Consider the following 20,288-nt stretch of genomic DNA (forward strand, 5'->3'; position numbering starts at 1 on the left):
ATCATAAAGATCATAAGGAAGTTGCCCCAAAGGTGCCATGGTCCATAGTCCCAAGGGTCCCTAGAAAATGATGACGAATGTTTTAGGGCTCTGGGACAGGATTAGATGGGTAATCTAGGCTTTTGGCTACTACAAGGGCAGACACAGCCTTATCTGTTTCCATCTGGGAGGACTTGATTCAATCAGTTTTTCTGGAATTTATTTCCTCATCCATAAAATTTAAATGACACTGCCCATCTTGCCAACCTCAAGAGTAGACATGACCTGCTCAGGACATGGTGCGGAGACAACGGTGTATCCACATACAAATGATGCAGCTAGGTCCCCTACCTCACACCACACAGACGTTAATTCAAAATGGTTTACCTAAAGTTGTGAAACACTCAGAAAAAAACCTTAATACAAACCTTTGTAGCTTTGGATTGGACAACAATTTCTTAGATATGCTTTCTAAAGCATAAATAGCCAAAGAATAAAAACAGATAAACTTAGCTTCATTAAAGTTGTAAGTCTTTGCATTTAAAAGAATGTGATCAAGAAAATAAAAAAAAAAAACCTAATCATAGAATTGGAGACAATATTTGCATGTGGCTGGTAATGGTCTCTGATCACAAACAAATCTTTCTCATTACTCAGCAGCAGGCGAATAACCAATTCAGAAATGTTCAAATGACTCGACCACACATTTCTCCAGAGAATTCACACAAATGACCTAAAACCTGTGAGAGGAGACTGAACACCAGGAACCATCAGGGAAACAGAAATCTAAATGACAGTGAGATACCACTTCACATCCCCCAGATGATAGAAAACATACAAATACATTTTGATGACCGTGTGTGGATATGGGGCTCCTTGTCAACTGCTGGTGACTGTAAAACTTTAAATGCTATGGAGACGGTATGACAGGTTCAAGGGGTTAAACAGAGCTACTGGAAGATCCAGTAATTCCACTGACAGCTATATAATGAATAAAGATGGAAATAAATGTCTGTGTATAAACATGTACATGGCTAAGCGTGTGGCACACACCTGCAATCCCAGCACTTAGACAGAGACAAGAGCCAACCTGGGCTCCATAGTGCAGTCCTGACTGAAAGCAAAACAAAAGGGCACGCACAGACATGTTCATAGCAGCATTCATACTTGTTAAAAAGTAGAAACCTAGGGGCTGGAGAGAGGGCTCAGTGGTCAAGAGTACACACCGCACTTCCAAAGGTCTCAAGTTCAATTCCCAATACCCACACGGCAGCTCCTTCAGCTGGAGACAAGAAACCACATCATTCCAGTCTAAGTTCTGCCGTACGCACTCTAAAAGCAAAGGCAGCGGCCACAGTCTACTTTAGATGGATTAGCTAGGAGGCCAGGAGGCGGTTGCCAGGCATCCATTTAATTCTGTGATTCTAAACCATTTCCCTCTACATGGGCTGGGGAGGAAATGCTGGGAAAGTAGGAAGTCTTTTCAGCAAACACTTCTCACTGTGGCACATTTCTGTAGGCTCAGCCCTTGGAAGGCTAAGGCAGGAGGATTGCTATGAGTTTGAGTCCAGCTTTGGCTCTGCATGAGTCCAAGGCCAGTCTGGGCTGCCAAGTGAGACTCTGGCTCAAGATAAAAAAGTAGTACTGTGCCTTCAAGAGTAGGATGAGAACTAAGTTCATCTGGTTTGGGTTTACCTCTTTTTATACAAACACTGTGTGTTTGAGGAGCCCTCCCACGCCTGCTTTGGTTGAGCAGTAGGCCTCACAGTTCTTTCAGTTACAAAGCTGCGAGAGCACCTCGGGATGGTTAACTGCACAGCAGTGAGGACCAGGGAAGCCGGGGCGAGCTCTCCCAGTCAGCTCATTCATCATCGTCCTTTACGCTCTTTACAATGAGCATATTTCTTAGCTACTGCACGGCGTTTCAAATTGAATGATACATTTTCATTATAGGCCAGCCTCCCAGAGAGCTGTAATTCTTAGGGCAGATAAAAGTAGACAGGTACGCAGAAGCCTGTGGGAGCATGGGAGAACACCGCTGCTGATTGACCATGCTGTGCCTGTCCTCGCTGGTTAGATTTGGGACATTTGGGAGTGCCAGTTATGTCTTCATTTCAAATAGGACAGAGAATTCCTCTTGAGGCCTTGGGTGGGCTGGTGGAAGAGCTGTCCGAACGGCTTGAGCCTCTGGGAAGCAACTCCATGGAACAGTTGTCACAGAGTTCTGTAATCCTGGACTGTGTGTGTGTGTGTTTGTGTGTGTGTGTGTCAAATAACAGAAACACAGGAAGGTGTTAGAAGCTGGAATTTCCTGAATCATAGGACCCACTGACAGACACTTGGGCAATGCTCTGCGCATGTGTGCAGTTACTAGACAAGCAAACGCAAGGGGAACCACTCCCCTGTGTGTGTTCTTAGCATCTGGGGAGGTGAATCCCATGCTACTCAAGACCCTGTGTTCCCAAGAAGGTCTTCACAGGGCAGGGCACCAGAATGGCTGCTCATAGGGCTGGCGTATTAGAGGCCGGAGCTTGGTATTGACAAGAGGATGACAGGGAATAGACCTCACAGGCAGTAGAAAAGGTGAGACAACACCATTTCAACACTCACCAAACTGCTGCTCTCTATAATTTAACATCTCCACCTCTCTTGGACCCTCTAGCAAAATCTGTTCAGTCGACAAACGCAAGTGGGATTCAGGAAGCATTCGTCGGATCTAAGCCTATACATTTAAGCCACAGCTTTTTGCAACATTTCCCACAATACCAGAAACACATCCTTTCTTCCATGTGCTTTCTAGGATACCTGTAGTTTTAGAAAGAAAAGGTACAGAGACACTCACAATTGTCTGCTGGAAAGAGCTCTGAAATAAATAGGACATGGGAAAAGATGTCTACTAGGTAGACTCTTAGAAGCCAGCAAGTTGTGGCATGTCAACCCTGCTGGCGGCAGCTCTACCTGCAGCCAGGTGGGCTGAACAGTAGATGCCGCTACAATATGGAGCTAAAGACTCAGCATACACAGATCCTCTTTGCTGCCTGGTTGAGATGTAGGCCACACCCAGAATATGAGCTTGCTATTGACTGACTGGCTAGCAGTTGTAAGAAGGCACAGAGTTGGAAGAGAAGTACTCTTCCCATCTGCCACCAATGAAGTAACAACTCCTTCTATTCCCTATCATTCTGAGTCCCTGCCCTTCAAGGCCCAGCTAAAGTCTCACTCCTCTGAGAGGCCACGGCTTCTCCCATGCTTGTTCTATATCCTTGCACCTGTGTGGACTGCTCCATAACTGCCCCAAGCTTGTGTCTTCTAGCTTTGAGCTCTGGGTGGGTCGGGGTGTCACACAGGTCTGGATGCTCCATAGAGAGGAATGGAGAAGACAGGTGGGGAGGAGGATCCTATGAAGGTAAAGATTTCTCCCATTCCACATATAACTCTCACGAGAGGCCAGAAATAAATCTGCCCTTCTTCCACCTTTGAAACTGACTGCATTGTGTTGCAACAGCAAAGCCTGTAGGTATGCAGTGGGCCTGTCACTGCGACTTCACATGGCAAGGCTATGTGAAATCTCAGCCAGTGAATCAGAGGGGCAGGTGGATATAGAAGCCTGACTGTGTAGGGGATGTAGTTAACCCCTACACAGCCACATCCATGCTTCCTGATGTCTGACGTCTAAGGATACTCTTTAGGAGTGATGCTTTCTGAAAGTCACTTCTACCATGAAATAATTCAGTTAGAGTTACTGGTAAAGGAGGTAGTTTTATATGCAGATGGGTCTTTCCTGCCAGGTCCTATCTGTCCTAGACTATCTCACGGTCAGGTGGTTTCCTTCCTGTGTTTTCTTCATCATGTGTCACAATCCTGTTGTACCACATCACGAGATGTCCGAGTCGTGATGCATTATCCATAGAGATGAACCCCTTAGGTCTGAATGCTCACCTTCAGACCACTGCATAGCACAGGGTTGGCTCCTGAGTACGCACCACTCTAAGCTTCTTATGCAACTACTTAGGTCATGTGTGCGTGTGCGTGTGCGTGTGCGTGTGCGTGTGCGTGTGCGTGTGCGTGTGCGTGTGTGTGTGTGTGTGTGTGTGTGTGGTGCTGGAGATTGAACCCAAGGCCATATACATGCAAGGCAAACACATTACCCCTGAGCAACACCACCAAACCTTTTTATACAACGTGTAAACTAACCTTTTCAGTTGCCTGGAGAGTTTGGAGAATTCCAGAAGGTTTACTTGAGGCCACACACTCACAGGGATCTCACAAAAAGAAAATAGAAATTTCTCTCCTGCTCTCTAAGATATTTATGCCCACAGAAGTGGATATGTGTTATGACAAGCCTTCATTTGAAGGGTGACACTCGATTGACTTGAACATTGCTGCTGAACAGTAACACAGCACAAGCAGAAGGCTGTTGATTCTGGAACAAACTCAATTGCTGCCTGGTGACTCGGCAGCCCATGTACTTCTGTGGGCCTCACTGTGACGCCTGTTAGGTTACAGTATGTCTTTTCTACTCACAACACAGAGATGTGGTCATGCCACAGCACCTTTTCTTCCACAAACTGTCCTAGTACAGTTCCAACCCAACTTTTTCAAGAAAGTTCTGGTCACAGCCCATTCAATCCACGTGCTGGTCACTAATGGGTCCCAGCACACAATTCTGAGAATCAGCGGACCAATAATGGCTGCACTAACGATGCTTTTCATTAAGTGATGTGACCTGGGAGCCCATCAGGGCCAGGAGAGCAGTGCCCCTAAAAATGAGCACCCTCAGGCCCGTCTCCAGGTCTTAGCTGAATGAAGCTGTCAGATCTGAACCCAGGGCCTGTGACAGGCACTGAAAGGCAGCAGAGGTGATAAGGACACAAATGGCCAATGCCAGGATGGAGTCCTACTCTGCCTATCAAAATCCTATTCCACCAATCAAAAGGCACTGTCAGATATTGCAAGAACAGACGGAGGGTGTGTGTGTGTGTGTGTGTGTGTGTGTGTGTGTGTGTGTGTGTGTGTGTGTAGCAGGTGGAGTCTGTAACTATTTCTATTCAGGTGAAACATGAGAAGAGGTCCCAGGGCCTCTTGCTTTTCAAGGGAAGTTGTGGTTGCAAAGCCTTTCCTATGGCTCCGGTAACTATCCTGAATGATGCCTAAACCGTCTTGACCTTGACAAGAGGCCTGGATGCTGCAGATTTGCAACCATTCCCATGCGTTCCAGGTCAAGTGCAAATCCCTGATTCTCTCAGCAGTTCCCCTTCTAGGATGAACATGTGGAGATTGTCTATGGTTAAGCTGTTTACGGATAATTAACCACAGTATAAAAAACTGGTCCCTCCACTTCCGGGGAAAGTACCAGGTGCACAGGAGGGAGGCCTGTGTTACCCCAACACTGGTTTCTTTTACCTCTAAAGAGAGCTATCTCAGAGCAGTAGATCCTGACAGACAGGCCTCAGGGCTGCCACAGTATCCTGCCCAGTCCTAGCTGACCATGGAAGACATTTAGTTTCCAAACCATTATTATTAAGTCACACACAGTGTGATTTGGGGGGAGCCAGTGCAGTAACCACTTCTATTTCAGGCAAGTGCCCAGAGGAGAGTCACCATCTTGGTGTGGCTTCTCCAGGCTGTAGTGTAGTTCTGTGGGATATCCATGACAGAGGTCAGATCACGAGGGATGTGTATTCTGTTTGTGTGTGTACATGTGACAGCCAGAGGTCAACACTGGATGTCTGTCTTCCTTGCTCTCCACCTAGTTCTTTTCTTATGTTAGTAAGAGACAGGATCTCCGAACCAGGGCCTCACCAAATGGCTAGAGTGACCATGAGTTCCAGATATCAACCTGTCTCTGGTATCCCCCACCTCCACTCCTACCCCAGCAATACTTCTCATGCCGGCTGTCTGAACTCAGGCTATCTTACTTGAGTAACATCTCCTCAGTCTCCACGAAAGTTTCAAAGAAGTTTATTTTCTGTAATAGATTTGACTTCACGTTGAAAGCTAAAGAGGCCCAACACTAGGCAGGAAGACAGGCGAATCATGATAACATGTAAAGGTTCTCTAGTCTTCCTCAAAAAGGAAACTACCACATGCTACACACAGCACAGAACCTTCAGGATGTAATGTTAATCAAATTAAACCAGTCACAACGAGGACAGGTGCTATGCACTTCCACACAGATGAAGCATCTAGAGCTGACCAATTGAAAGACAGAAATAGAAAGGGTAGCTGTGGGGGGTGAGGGGCAGGGATGGGAGTGCTATACTTTAGTGTGATATGGTTTACTACCTGAAGGTTCCTGTGTTAGACACTTAGTCCCAGAATGGCTGGGAGGGGTGAAATAAGGCAGGCGGGGATGAGGTCAAGGATGGAGACATTTTAGGCCAATTGGGCTGGGCCTTCAGGGTTGAGGGTGGGGGATAGCGGAGCCCCGCTACACTTCCACTTCCTGTTGTGCTCTCACTCCTTCCTGCATAACGTTGGGCTAGCTGTGACCAACAGAAGGCATTTTGAGAAGACAGTCTGTGTGGAGCGTTTTGTTCATTTAGGTATTTTCTTACAGTAAGAGAAGACAGACTAAAACAGCCAGCAGTCTCTAATGGGTTGAGAGCTTTGGTTTTGGAAGATTAAATGAGGAGTGGGTATAAACATCTGGAATATACTTAATGTCGATGAACTGCGTACTCAAAATAGCAAAGACAGTAAATATTACATTATCATATTTTGCCACAATACAATTGGGGAGAAGATGAGGGAGGAGGTTCGGAACTCTAGCTAGTTCATCACCCGGATCAACGCTAATTTGAAATGCTCCCCAAAGCTTGCTCCTGTTGACTCTGGGTTTTCAAGCCAAGGTGAAGTTCTGATCTCTGTCAGCATCCTGTTTGGTCTTGGGGGCTTAGGAGCTTTCGCTAGGATCTGTCTCAGACCGACAGCACCTACCATAGCTCACAGGGCTCTACCCTTGGCAGCTCTGCAGCAGCTGAGAAGGGACTGGCTGGTGACGTTACCTGGATGGGTAGCCTGCCGCACTGATCCGAATGGTCTCCAGCACGCCGCAGGCTCGGAGCTGCTGCACTGCTCTCTTTGGGTCGAAGCTGCCAAGTAAAAAACCATCATGAAAGGGTGCTCGGAGGTTAAGAGGACACGAGAGAGGATGAGAGGAAAGCGCTTCTCTCTTACAGCAAATGAGACACCTGCTGCCACCAAGCTGCAGAGAGCACACACTAGGCCAGGGTAAAGCACAGACTGACGTGCAGACCGCATGTTCTTAATCCCGCTCTTCCCTCGCCCTCCTGCGTCCTGCCAACCTCACTCCTGTCTGTTCTCCAGAGCTTTCCCTGAGCGATTCCTTCCACACAGACTTTCTAATGGCCTGTGTGTGATGCAAGGGGAGCAGAGGAGTGGACAGGCCTCCTGGGTAGAATACCGCAAGGCATGCTGTAAGATTCACAGTGAAGGTGCTGCAGGGAAACCCTGGGAAAGCCAGCAGGAGATTAGCGTGGTCAGAAGTCCTATAAGAACCAGACTGACCCAGCATTAGTCACTTTTTGAATCTGTGAGATTACTGTCCACTCAGAGCAGTACTGAGGAATGTACACGCGCTTTCTTTCTTTCTGACAGGATCAGCTGAAGCCAGTGGCTATGCTTCTGTTCCTTGTATTCTAGGGATGAAAGAACAACTCTGAGGACCCACGAGGCTCACAGCCTGGGGTTCTGGAGAACACAGTGGCTTTGGCAGGAACCCTGGTGAGGCTGTAGGCAGCTGTCTTGCCCTGGCAGATGAAGAGAGGGGAGAACTACCTCACCTTGAAGACCTGATGGGCCCACAGGACAAACCCCTGGGGTGCCCTGCATTATACTCCCTGACAACCCAGGAGTGCTCCAATGGCTGCACAGCACATCTGGATTCTGAACTCCAATGATGGAACTGGCCTGGAGATGGCCACCCTCAGCCAGTCTCTCTGTGAGACAGACTTTCTGCTCCCCTTTGTGTCAGCTACCCTTGGCCTTCTCACATCTCTCTCTCATGCTGTTTGCCATACGAGCCTCCCTCAGGAGTCATCAAACTGTGGCATCTGACAAATGGTACCCCAGGCCCGCCTACCTTCACTGTGCATTTTCTAGGGACTGGTGTCTATGAGCTACTACAGCGTATCAGGCATGCTCCGACTCCATGGAGACCCTAGTGAGTTCAGGCCTGCCCTTCGTTCTACCTCCTGCTTTCCCTCATACTGTTTGCAGCACCCCTGTTTTCTGCTGCACCCCAAACCTCGCTTCTCCAAATTCTCTCCCTGCTCACTCCAGCTCTAAATGACAGGGTCTCGGGTTGATGATGACATTCTGTGCATAGAAACCATGCAACACTGAATTTTACATGGTCTTGATCAGAACAGTTACTTGATAACTTAATTTTCTCTTGTAAGGACAGAAGCTCTGCAGTAAGAGGCTTAGAGGACAATGGAAACATGGGGCACCTCACTGGAACCCTTTCCCTGTCACCAGGGGTGATTTTGTCCTCTTTGATATGAAGCACATATCTTGGGATGCCCGCTGGCCTCACAAGAAACCTCTTGGGATTTAACGGTGCTCATAGTCCTTGGAAGGCCTTTGGGGATGCAAGCTCTGTTTATCTTCAGTCAGTAAGAATGGTTATTCCCGAGTTTTCAGAAAGCATTAGAGAAATGTGGGACTTTTGTCCCAGGACTCTGTATCCAACCACTTCAACCAAGGCTACTGCCTAGAACTCCCAGTGTTCTGCCTGCCTCTGCCTCTCAAGTGTGTGAGTTCCTATCCCATCCTGCAGCAAGCCTTTTGACAACTATGCAGCCCAGTTCCAGCTCCAGAACTAGGTGGTATGGTGACCGGAGCATGGCTTACTGAGTGAGTGTTCCAAGCAGCATTGTGGAATGCTGGGAGAACAGGCTGAAGATGGGGCAGCCACACACACTACACCTGGAGCTGGGCCCATAAAAAAAATAATCCTTTTTGAGCCTTGTTGGCTCTGGCCAGTTTAGAATTCAAGATCCTCCTACCTTACATACCACTTCATAGCCTGAGGCAACCGATTCTTAGCTTGGCCTTACCCTCTTTCAGGATGAATTCTGCAAGATTCCCTACCTGCTCTTTCCACCCCAGTCAGCAGCAGAATCCCACCTGTGGGCCCTGTGCGGAGGACAGAGGATGCAGCTGGGCCCCAGCTCCCCAGGAACAGCTGGGAGCACGTCAGGGAACACAGGACCTCTTGCCCCTTGCCCCTGCCTTTCTTTGGTGGGTGTGGAGGACATCTACCCAAACAACTACAATGATCACAGATGGAAAAGGGACTTTCAAGAGAAAAGCACAAAGACTGGAAAAAGAAGATAGTGTCATCTCTCCTTGTCCAGGAACTGGGAAGCCCAGATTGTTCAGTGTTCTAATCTTCTTCTTGCACCAGTGGAGACTGCACAGACCTCACTATGGAGTGAGGAGGAAAATCAGCCTTCTCATTAAAACAGGCTTAAATCTGGCAGACAACCAACACATAACTGGATATTAAAAACTCAACCAGGAATAGGTTTAAGCTGCGGAAAGCCAGATTTATGTTTTCTTGTTCCTAGTCAGTGCAGGGACAGCAGAGCCTGGGGCTGTCTGGTTGCGGAGGGAGGAGCTCAAGGTTGCAGCACCTGGCTCTCCTCCAGTGGCTTCACTCTCCACTCGGTCAGCCTGGCATGGGCTCTAAGCTTCCTCAGGCTCCATAGCATCTCCAACTGTTAGCCAAAGACCCTGAGACCAATTAGTTAGCAAGCATCACCCCTGGCAGGGAAGCCCAGATGGACACTCGCCCCAGCCCCTGCCTCCCGGGGAGAGGAGGGTCACATCATCACTTTCTTGTCTTCCTGTCTCCACAGTGTTTTCTCCCAAGTGCATTCTCTCGCTCTACTGTGTGGGTCCCAGGGACTGATCAGAGTCGTCGGGCTTGGGGCAAGTGCTTTCACCAGCTGAGATGCTTTGCCATCCCACTGCCCATAATATTTCCATAGAGCTGTTGATGGCCACTTCTGTGGCAGTGTCATTTATATGTGACATACAGGCTCCTAAAGCAGGGCCAGAGGGTGGTGTCATATCTTAATGCTGTCCCACCTGTTATAGCCAAGTGTCTAATAAAGAAATAAGACAGCTGTTTCTTGACTAAAAGTAAAGAGAAAATACTTTTACATGAGAAGTGCCATCAAAAATATTCAGGACAAGGACTCTTAACAGGGCTATTGTGCCCCCCTAGGAACACTTGGTAATGTGTAAAACTGTGGGTTGTCACACTGATGGAGATGCTATGAGCATGTGGCAGATGGAAGCCAATGATGCTTCTAACCATGCTACCGTGTACAGGACAATCTTCAATAACAGAAATACTACCTGATCCACGTGTCAACAGTACTGAGGATGAGACACTGGATGGGAGGAGGGGTGCTATAGATCAATAGTTTATGTTAAAGTATGCACTAATCTACATGGATAGTTGAATATATACAACTATGTATATATACATAGTTACATGTATGTGCAGATACACATGTTTTGTGTATGCGGAGGTCAGAAATCAACTTTTCTGTTTAGCCTGGTGGGCAGGACATCCCAGGTCCTGGGAGAAGAGGAGCATCACTTGCTCCTTCTTCCACTCTAGTCAACTGCGGCCCTGTTGGCTTATTCTTCAGAGAGTGGTACTCAGCAGATGTCAGGGATTCTGCAGAGCCTAGCATTGCCCACCCCCAACACACACACACACACACACACACACACACACACACACACACACACACACATACACACACATATACACACACACATACACACAAACACACATACACACACACATATACATACACACACCCATCACACACATACACACACATATACCACACACACATACACCACACACACCACTCACACACAGCTGAGGGTGAGGAAGTAGGATAAGAAAGGGGAAAAGAGAAAGGATGGGAATAAGATGGACTAAGAGAGGCAGACGGGGAGAGAGCCCGAATCGTAGTCCAGAATCAGGCTTAGTTGGTTCCAAGCTAATCTTTCACGCTGTTTGTCAGGTTAATTATGATTTACAATATCCCAATTTTGAAAAAAATACAAGGAGATAGTACATGAGAATTATCAGTGAAAAGGATACAATTTATATGGTTGAAACATGTTGTTGCTCTTATTATTATAAACTGGGAAATAACACAGCCTGCAAATTGTTTGCCTTGCACATGTGAGTTTGATGCCCAGAACCACATAAAATCAAAAGTATTCAATATAGTATAACTACTATAATGTATAGTAGTGTGTGCTGTATTCCCAGCAATGGAGCTGTGGGACAGGCAGATCTCTGGGGCTCACTGGCTGGCTCAGGTAGCCTGAGCAGCCAGCTCCATGCCAGCTGAAAGACTCTACCTTAAAAGATGGTGTGAGTGGCACCTGAAGAATGACACTCAAGGCTTATTTTCTGACCTCCGCATGCACAGCGCATGTATATACCCACATACAACTATCCATGTGTATCACCGTGTATGTTGACATAAACTATTGATTTGCTCCATCCCTCCTCTCATTCCTACTTCCAGCATCTGTCTCGTCCCTAGCACTGTTCACTGTCAGCAGATACAGTGTGGAGGATTATCTCCCTCAGAGGAGTGGTGGAAGGGAGGACAGCAAGCAGGCAGCGTGCTTAGGAAGACTGTGTTCAGCCACAGCCCACGTTGGGAGTGACTGGCAGATCCCCAGAGGACTGCAGAGCCCAGCTATCCGAGCCCTCCCTGTCCCTGCGATGCCTGAGGCTGGATGAGGAGGCTGCTGTGTCTCTGCCCAGCTGTCACTTACTGGAACGGAAGCTTTTCATCGTTGGGCTTGATGCATCGAACATAGTGTGGCGTCGTGGCATTCAGGGTCTCCATAAGCAGGTTCAGGGAAGTGCGGAACTGCAGGGGCAAAGTGGACCTTAGGTATTTTTAATATTCTGTTGAATGCACAGTGAAGAAACTCTAACACACTGGTGACTACTTTTGTAGTGGTGACATCAGAAATCACTATTATTACTATGATTAATTCAGAAAGATGGAGAAAGAAAGACATTCAGTAGCTGGGGGTTAGATTCTAGCTGACAATCCTAGCTTGCTATGAATAAAATAGTAGGGCTCTTGCATAGTAGGGCTCTTCAGAGTAAACAGGGGAAAGCTACTCAACAGTGTGCCTAACTCCCATTGTTAGGAGAATCAATGAGTTGAACCCTTGAGTGCTAAGAGATGAGAGATCTACCTGCTGGGTGCTAGCGCCCTGCTCTCCCTGAACTAGGGGAACGCAGTTGTAACACCTGCACCTAAATATCCCAGAAATGATGAGATTTGTATGAAATGTCTCAAATTAGCAAATCCACAGGAATTAAAGCAGGCGGGACTACCGTATCCTTCTCTGATATTCCTGGGCTTAAATAAGTGGGCTTATAAGTCACTCTTCCTCCACTTACACTATCTAAACACCTTTCCCCAGGGCCCTGCATTTAACCCCCTTCTTTTATAAGTTCCCTCCCCACCACCTCCACCAAGCCAACCCTGCTGCACATGCCGCGGGCTGGGAACTAGGACTGACCTGGTAGCCCACGGATTTCTTGTGCTCCTTGTTGGGGACTTTCATGAGGGGCCTGGAAGAACGAATGTTGATCTTTGAAGATGATCGATTCTTAGCTGTGTTGGTGGCTGGAACAGAGTCCTTGTCATCATGGAACAAATCAGCCACTAGTGGGAACTAGACAGAATCACAGCAAGGAAGGTATAAAGGGTAATATCTCTTATAGTTTAATGTTGTTAATATTTCCAAAACAGCATATATATGTATATGTGTATATATATACATATATATGTATATATATACATGTATATGTGTATGTATATATATGTATATGTATATATATATATATATATATACATACATACATACATACATATATCTTCTGGGAAATGAAAATATACATCCACACAAAACTCTTTGTTGCCATGTTCATGACATCATTATTCATAAAAGCTATAAAGTAATAAGGACTCAAGTAACCATCATGTGATGGATAAAGAGTGGTATGTTGCCATGATGGAATATTATTCAACAATATAAAAGGATGAAGTCCTCACACGCTACAACATGGCACAGATGAGCATAGAAAACATTATGCTAAGTGGTAAAAGCCACATATGAAAGAACAGAGAGGGTGTGAGTCTGTTTAGCTGAAGTGAAGCATCTAGACAACAGAGTGCCCTATGGCTGTCCAGGAGGGAAAGTAATGTCAGCTAATGAGTGCAGCTTTTCACTTTTGAGGAATGATAACATTCTCAAGCTTGTGGCATGGTTGTATAACTTGGTTAGCTCACTAAGAACGACAGGTTTAACACTTCAAAGGGTGGGCATTACGATATGGGTATCACTTGGTGTATTACTTGGAAAATGTTGCTTCTCCCAACAGGGTTATTAAACATTCATCTGCAAAGGCAGACATAGTTTTGGTTCCCGGGAGTGTACTAGTAGAGGCAGAGATAGACGCTCACAGAACTATGTGTCCAGGTGATTGTTTTCTCACTGTTATCTGGGATCTTGTAAGGTTATCTGGCTCCCTTGAGTCCCAGGTCTTCCATCAGTACAGTGGGGCAAGACTACATCTAGTATCAATGATTGTTGTAAGGACTCTGTTATGTGGCCACTGTGTTAGTGTGACAAGGTGCTAATGACACAGAGAGTTTGTCCATGAAGACTCTCAGTCTGATGAGGGCACATCTACCCTCACTTTCCTGAGCAAATCAGTGCTGGACCAGCACTACGAGGTCTCCAATCCACCCCTGACAGTACAGAGGAAAATGAGTCCAGATGGCTCCTCTGTCGACCTAGGCACACTCAATCTCAATAGAAGAAAGGCAAAAGGAGAGTGTGTGCCTCAGACTCCAGGTTCCTCTGCTCTGCTCTGCACTGTCTTCCTTCAGAGCCCAGTTACATGCATGCACCTCCTCCCACACCCACCATGTCTGGATGCCCCAGGAGAGCATGTGTGATCCTATCCCTTCCCAGCAGGGCCATGTGGCACAGCCATTGGTGTCCTCCCAGCTCTTCCTGATGGTAAGCACCACGTTCCTCATCTTATCTCAGATACCCCGCCCTTCCTTCATCCCTCTGCATACCTTAATGCCTGTCTCTTCAGGACCAGCCCCGAGCCCCATGTACTCTTGCCCAACATGCGGTGCGCACTCCCAGTCTACATCCCACAGACCCAGTCTATAGCACAAAGAAGCCATCTTGGCCATGATGGGCCTAGAGCCCTGTTCTTGCTGAGCTCACGGTGTCCTCCCTGCTTCCAACACAGAGATAAGGGCACTATGCGATTTCCCATGTAAGCACACAGAGGATGCCTACCACTGAGACATTGTCTAAGTTTATTGTTCAGTTATACATATAAAACCAGCAAAGATTGTGAAAATATCAGGTTTCATATCATACATGGGCTCTAGAAGAGAGACCATGTAAGTAGAAAGGGCCATTCAGGAAAAGGAAGGAAATGGGGGAAAGGGAATCAGTGAGAGTAACCAGAGACAGCATAAACAAAGTACTTATACATGTGTATGAAAGGTCACAGTGAGATCCATTATTTTGTAGAATTCATATCCTCATGAAAAGGAATGTAACAAAAGTTCAGGTGTTTAGTGTGGCAATCAATCTTGATGGTGATATGATTGGATATACCTTCAAGACTAATAAATCATCTTCTAGGTATGCAAAGATATCCATCACATGTGGTTAAGACTAATGGAGGGAAGAAGAACCCCTGCCCCTGCTCGAAGGCAACACCATCCCCTAGGCTGGGGCCTAGACAGAATAAAATGGAGGAAGGAAAAGTTAATCTCATTCTACCATGATAGACTAACACCTCAAAGCCAGGAGCCAAAATAAAGTCTTCTTCCCTTCAGTTATCTTAGTGTTTTGTCTCAGCCATGAAGAGTCTGACTAATGCACCATTTGAGTCATATATACATACATACATACATATATATATATACAGCAGCACAGAATCTTATATCTGTCATTAACCTTATGAATCAATGGAAATCCATGAAGACAGGACCTACCAGACCTTTGTTCCCACCCTCATAAAACACAGTAGCTGGCATAAGCCCTCCTGGGGCTACCAGGCAAAGGCCGAGCCCAAGCTAGAGTCTTGGTCCCTGAGTGCACAAGCAGAACTTGCTTCCTTAAGGTTATTGTAATCTGAATTAAACATATACAGGACACAGTGAGAATAGCCCTCCCATCAGTAACATCATTAGTAACACAAGAGACCATTTAGGACCATTTAGGAGAAGAGGGGAAGCCCTGTCCCACAGCAGCATCTTTGCATCAGGCTCCAGGGCCTGCATGCCAGTGACGGCAGCTCACGCTCTGATCACATTCTGCAACCTTGTCCCAGACCTTTCAGGTCTGCAGTGTCAGGTTAGGCACTCAGAGGACATAAACAGGCTGTCATGTCTCTAGCTGAGGTAGTGACAATTCAATAACACACTCCATTAGTACTTCACATGTATGTGTTGTGTTTGCAGAATCTGCATTCATTTCTCTTCCTGTTGCTAAGATAAAGTACCCTGGCACAGCAACTCCATGAGAGAAACACTCCTTCTGGCTCACAGCTTAAGGGACTTAGTCCTTCACGGTAGGGAAGTCATCATCAGAGGCAGGGCCTTGAGGTAGGTAGTCACGTTACATTTACAGTCAAGAGGCAGCATTCCCCTTCCTATTCAGACCAGGATCCAAGCCTAGTGAGCATTGGTCTCCCCACCTCACCCCAGTCTCGATAACCCCTTGCCAGTGTGCCCAGAGGCTAACTTAAGCAAGATCATCACTTGCCAGCATGCCCAAGAGATTGCCTGTTTGGTAAGTCTAGATCCTGTCAAGTTGAGAATCAATATTAACCACAACACAGTCCTAGGAGCCTGTGGGCATTAGGCAACATCTCTGGACTTTCCATTACCATACAACCTGCAGGAGGCCCTAGATCATCTCCACTCCCGGTCGTCACAGACACTGGACTATACAGCCATAATGTGACACCTCAACGTGAGTAGGTGGACAGCACCCAAGTAAATCATCAAGTGGCACACTAGAGCTGTTCTCTGAACGCGGCTGTGGGAATCAGGTGAGATAGCTCATTCAAAAGCAGCTCTACAGCCCTGATTGCCAGGAGCATACAACATAAGTCACTGACCATCCCGTGCCCTGAGGGCTTCTTACAACTCAACCATACTCAGAGTCACATAAGACTGCTGGCTGCAAGTTGGTGGATGTCTACTGGACTGGGAGACTCACACACTGCTCAGCATGCATTCCCTAATCCAATGTGATGACCTCTGGTGTTTGTTGCATAGTAATGCAATGGTCATAGGTTCTGAAGAGTAAAGTACTAATTTTCACTAATCATCGGACCGGGTCATATGCCCGATGATTTCTGAGAGGATCAGAACAGGTATATCCACCCACAAATACAAGATTGTGATAACTGATGTTCAAAATCAGTAGCCAAGGCTTGTCTCTTATGCCAAGGATTTTAAAGTAAAACAAAGGATATAAATAACTACTTTAGCCTGAGATATTATAAGTTCGAGGCCAGCCTGGTCTACAGAGCGAGTTCCAGGACAGCCAAGGCTATACAGAGAAACCCTGTCTCAAAAAACCAAAAATAAATAAAGTTGATTTTAGAGTCAAGAGTACTGTAAACACATATAAGTGTTTTATACTGCATAGTAGCCAGCAAATGTAGGTTATAAGCAACAAAACTGCATAGTGTGTGTGTGTGTGTGTGTGTGTGTGTGTATGTGTGTGTGTTGGAATCAACATGCCTGCTTGCTTTTTCCTCACACCCTTCATTTCTCAAAGAACCAGCCATGAGAAGCACCTTAACGTTCAGGTTTTTGGCATAGCAGTTTGCATGCCAATTAACTTTAGAATTCACTGGTCTAGGAAGTCGAAACACACTTTCCAATCTGGCCTGGGGTTAGACATCATGTTTGTGTAGCATACGAAACACCCTGGATTTGATCACCAGCATCACAAAAAAATAAAATGAATGAATCAAAGTATAAATCAATGATGTAAAAACCTTGCCTTGAATGTAGCTCAGGAACAGTCTTCATGGCTGTAACAGCCTGGTGACAATGAATGCTAGAGACTGTGATCAAATTCATGAGCAAAACACTCCAAAGCCTGGTCCAGGGCCTTGGAAGGGATAATCTAATCCAAAGTATGCAGAACCAAGTATTTACATAATAGGAAATAAAGAGGCTCCAGGCCCTACTAAGGATACTGAGCACAATATTGTCAAGCAGTTGGCATTGAGGGCTCCCCGGTGACATAATTATAGTGGTTCTAAGTTTTATCTGCCCAAAAGGAGGCAATTCTGTCTCTTTGCAGTGGATTCTCTTCATGTATGGCATTTCAAAATGATACATATTATCTCTTTTTAGAGGAGAAAGGACCTAGCTGACAGAAATATAGTAGTATGTCAGAATCATAGTGGTGTTACTTTTCCTAGGTATTCAATTCTATAGGATACCATAGAAATGAAATCAATCCTTCCTGACCCCAGATATCCAACCTGTGTTGTGCTAGGGGCAGGTAACACAAAAGCTGACCACAAACATTGAGGAGTTCATGGTCTGCCATGGAAGGCAAACACCTATCAATTACCTACAGGATTGAAAGTAAGATGACAAGATGTCCTTGGGGGGAAACGAGAAAATATCAAAGCCGACTAAATCAGAGCTCTGGGGTGAGGAAATCAGGAAGGGGTTCTCTCAGGGAGTATTCTAGTTTGCTCTCTGTTGCTGTGATAAACATGACCAGAAGCAGTTCTGGGGAAAGGGTTTGTTAGCGCTTACAGGTTACAGTCTGCCATCAGGAAGCCGGGCAGTAGCCTGAGGCCTGGAACGGAAGTGGAGGACACAGAGGAGTGCTGCTTACTGACTTGTCTCCTTTTGCTGGCTTGGCCTGCTTTCTTATACAGCACGGGTCCGCCTGACTAGGGATGCCCACGGTACCATATTTTGGCAAATAGCATGTGTGATAGGTAGAAAAACATGTCATGGGGAAGTACCTGCAAAGATGAAACTCGGAACATCCAGGGAACTATTAAAAACATAAAGCCAGTACAGGCACACTGTACTCGAGAGGGAAACCAAAGGGACCAGCTTGGCAAAGGATTTTTATTTTTAATCCCAACAGTAATACAAGAACATAAGGGAACAAAACAGAACAGGTTGTAAGCGGTACTTAGATTGTCCTGGGCATGCCTGGACACATTCAAGCTGCCCCAGAACCATGTGCTCTAAGTACCAACTGCACCCCATTCTACAAGGGAGGAAACCGGAGGCTTAGGCTTAGCGACCTTGACCACTGCGCTAGAACGAGCTGCTCTGGAAATCATCACTGCCTGCAGCTCAGCTCTGAGGAAGCCAAGGAGGTGCTGTCCCTGTCCTAGGTGCTTATAAAGCCAAGACCAGCAGAGCGTGCCATCTTGCAGACGTCTTAGAAGCAGTAGATATGATGGGAAGAGTGCTGGGCTGAGGCGAAAAGCCTCTGGGCTGTCATTAGTTGGGTGGCCTCTTTCCTTACCTTACTTGGTTTGGAAGGTAAAGCCTGACACAATCCCTCTAAATTAGCCTCTGACCTGGACTCTGATCATCTCACCTCAAGCCGCCCCTAGCCGCTGCGTACCACAAGTTCAAGTCTCTCTGCTGCTGCTTTGGTTTTTCCTCATTTAGCTCTTCCACAGCTATACACTTGCTATATACCACAGCCATCCCGGTGTCCACAGACAGACACTGTGTTGGGGTTCTGTCTAAGCTCCACCCCACACCTACCTGGCAATAGCCAGGTATGCCCCGCCCCATGGATCTGGCCCACTATAAGAGGGGCTACTTGCTCCTCCTCTCTCTTTTTCCTCTCTCCCACTCTCTCTCACCTCTCTGCCCCTGGGGCTCTCCCCCCTCCACGTGGTCATGGCCAGCCTCCACTCCACTCTCTCTATTCTCTCTCTCTCTTCCCCCCCCCTCTCTCTGCCTTTCTACCACTAACTCCCATCCCCTACTCTGAATAAACTCTATTCTATACCATGCCTGTGTGTGTGTGTGGTCCCTCAGGGGCAGAGGTGCCCAGGCAAGCGTCCGCCTGGACACCTTCCCCCACGCCGCCTAGCCACACTCACCTAAGCCCCTATACTCTCCCCTTTTAAGCCCCCTTCACACTGCCTCTCCCTATGTGCCATCTCAGACCAGCCTCCTCCCACACTGCTGAAATTTCCTTAGGCCTCCTTCTATACTGCTGAAATCAATCTCCAGAGACCGTCAGGCGCCCTCCTTGTAAAGCCCAGAGGGTCACAAGCAGCGTGGGTTCCCGAACTCTCTGATGGCTTCCATCCACTGATCCAGGCCTTCTTTTTTGGATGTCTTCTCTGAGCCCCAGCAGCTCCATTTACTGCTAAACTCTGTTGCTTTTCAGTTCTCCAGGACTTTCCACTGGCCGGCTTCTGGCCCCTCCCTCCTCTGTACTGCTGTCTGCAAGTTCCCCAGGTGAGTTCTCGAACATTCGTCCCCCGAGCAGACTCCTTCATGCCGGACACCTCTACTATTCTTCAACCCTGCCTCTCCAGTCTAGATCCCTTCCCATGAGCGTGATCCCTATTTCCGACTATCTATTCTGCATCTTCCTCTCTCTCCAATCTCAACATGGCAGACAACGCCCTCACATGCTCACTTGAGAAACTGAGGGTAAGTGCATGCCCTGTCTCATTCAAGACTCAAGTTCTGTTGTAGTTCAATGCCTGAATCCTCCCTGCAGGGATCCAAATGTGGCTGCCCTCCTTTGGCTCCTTTGTGAACTACAGTTCAAATGGATTCCACCAATAGTCAAAGTTTCCTCTAAATGTAAACCTTACCCAGAAGTCCCTTGCTTAAGGGCTGTGGGTGGCAGGAAACCACCATGATTTGCTGTGCATGTAGGGATATCAGAGTCAGAAGGGAGAGCAGGCAGGGGACTGACAGTCCCAGGCCTCCTACAATTCTACCAGAGTGCCCAGGAATAATCAGTGCTCAAGAACCTCTATAGGGAAATAATAGGTGGTACTGGTGAGTGTTCCCAATCTGCACCATTATATTGTATGGGAGATCTAATCAGCAGAAGTCATTAACTGCTTACATGAAAATTCTTTTAGGTCCTAGGGTTGGGAACAGGTATCAAAGGTATCGTGAAGGATTTAGAAATCA

General features: G+C 46.9%; 1 protein-coding gene across 1 annotated transcript in view; it reads right to left on the minus strand.

Moving 5' to 3' along the window:
- Window positions 1–20,288, minus strand: part of Myo5b (myosin VB) — a 313,010-nt gene that overhangs the window by 65,441 nt on the left and 227,281 nt on the right. Inside the window, exons 15-17 of the mRNA XM_052155754.1 lie at window positions 12,595–12,750; window positions 11,830–11,927; window positions 6,987–7,073 (exon numbers count right to left, since the gene is read on the minus strand). Coding sequence (XP_052011714.1) covers window positions 6,987–7,073; window positions 11,830–11,927; window positions 12,595–12,750 — 341 coding nt within the window. The remainder of the gene's footprint in view (window positions 1–6,986; window positions 7,074–11,829; window positions 11,928–12,594; window positions 12,751–20,288) is intronic.

Source organism: Apodemus sylvaticus, chromosome 13 (assembly GCF_947179515.1).
Source record: "Apodemus sylvaticus chromosome 13, mApoSyl1.1, whole genome shotgun sequence".
In the NCBI taxonomy this organism is placed as follows: Eukaryota; Metazoa; Chordata; class Mammalia; order Rodentia; family Muridae; genus Apodemus; species Apodemus sylvaticus.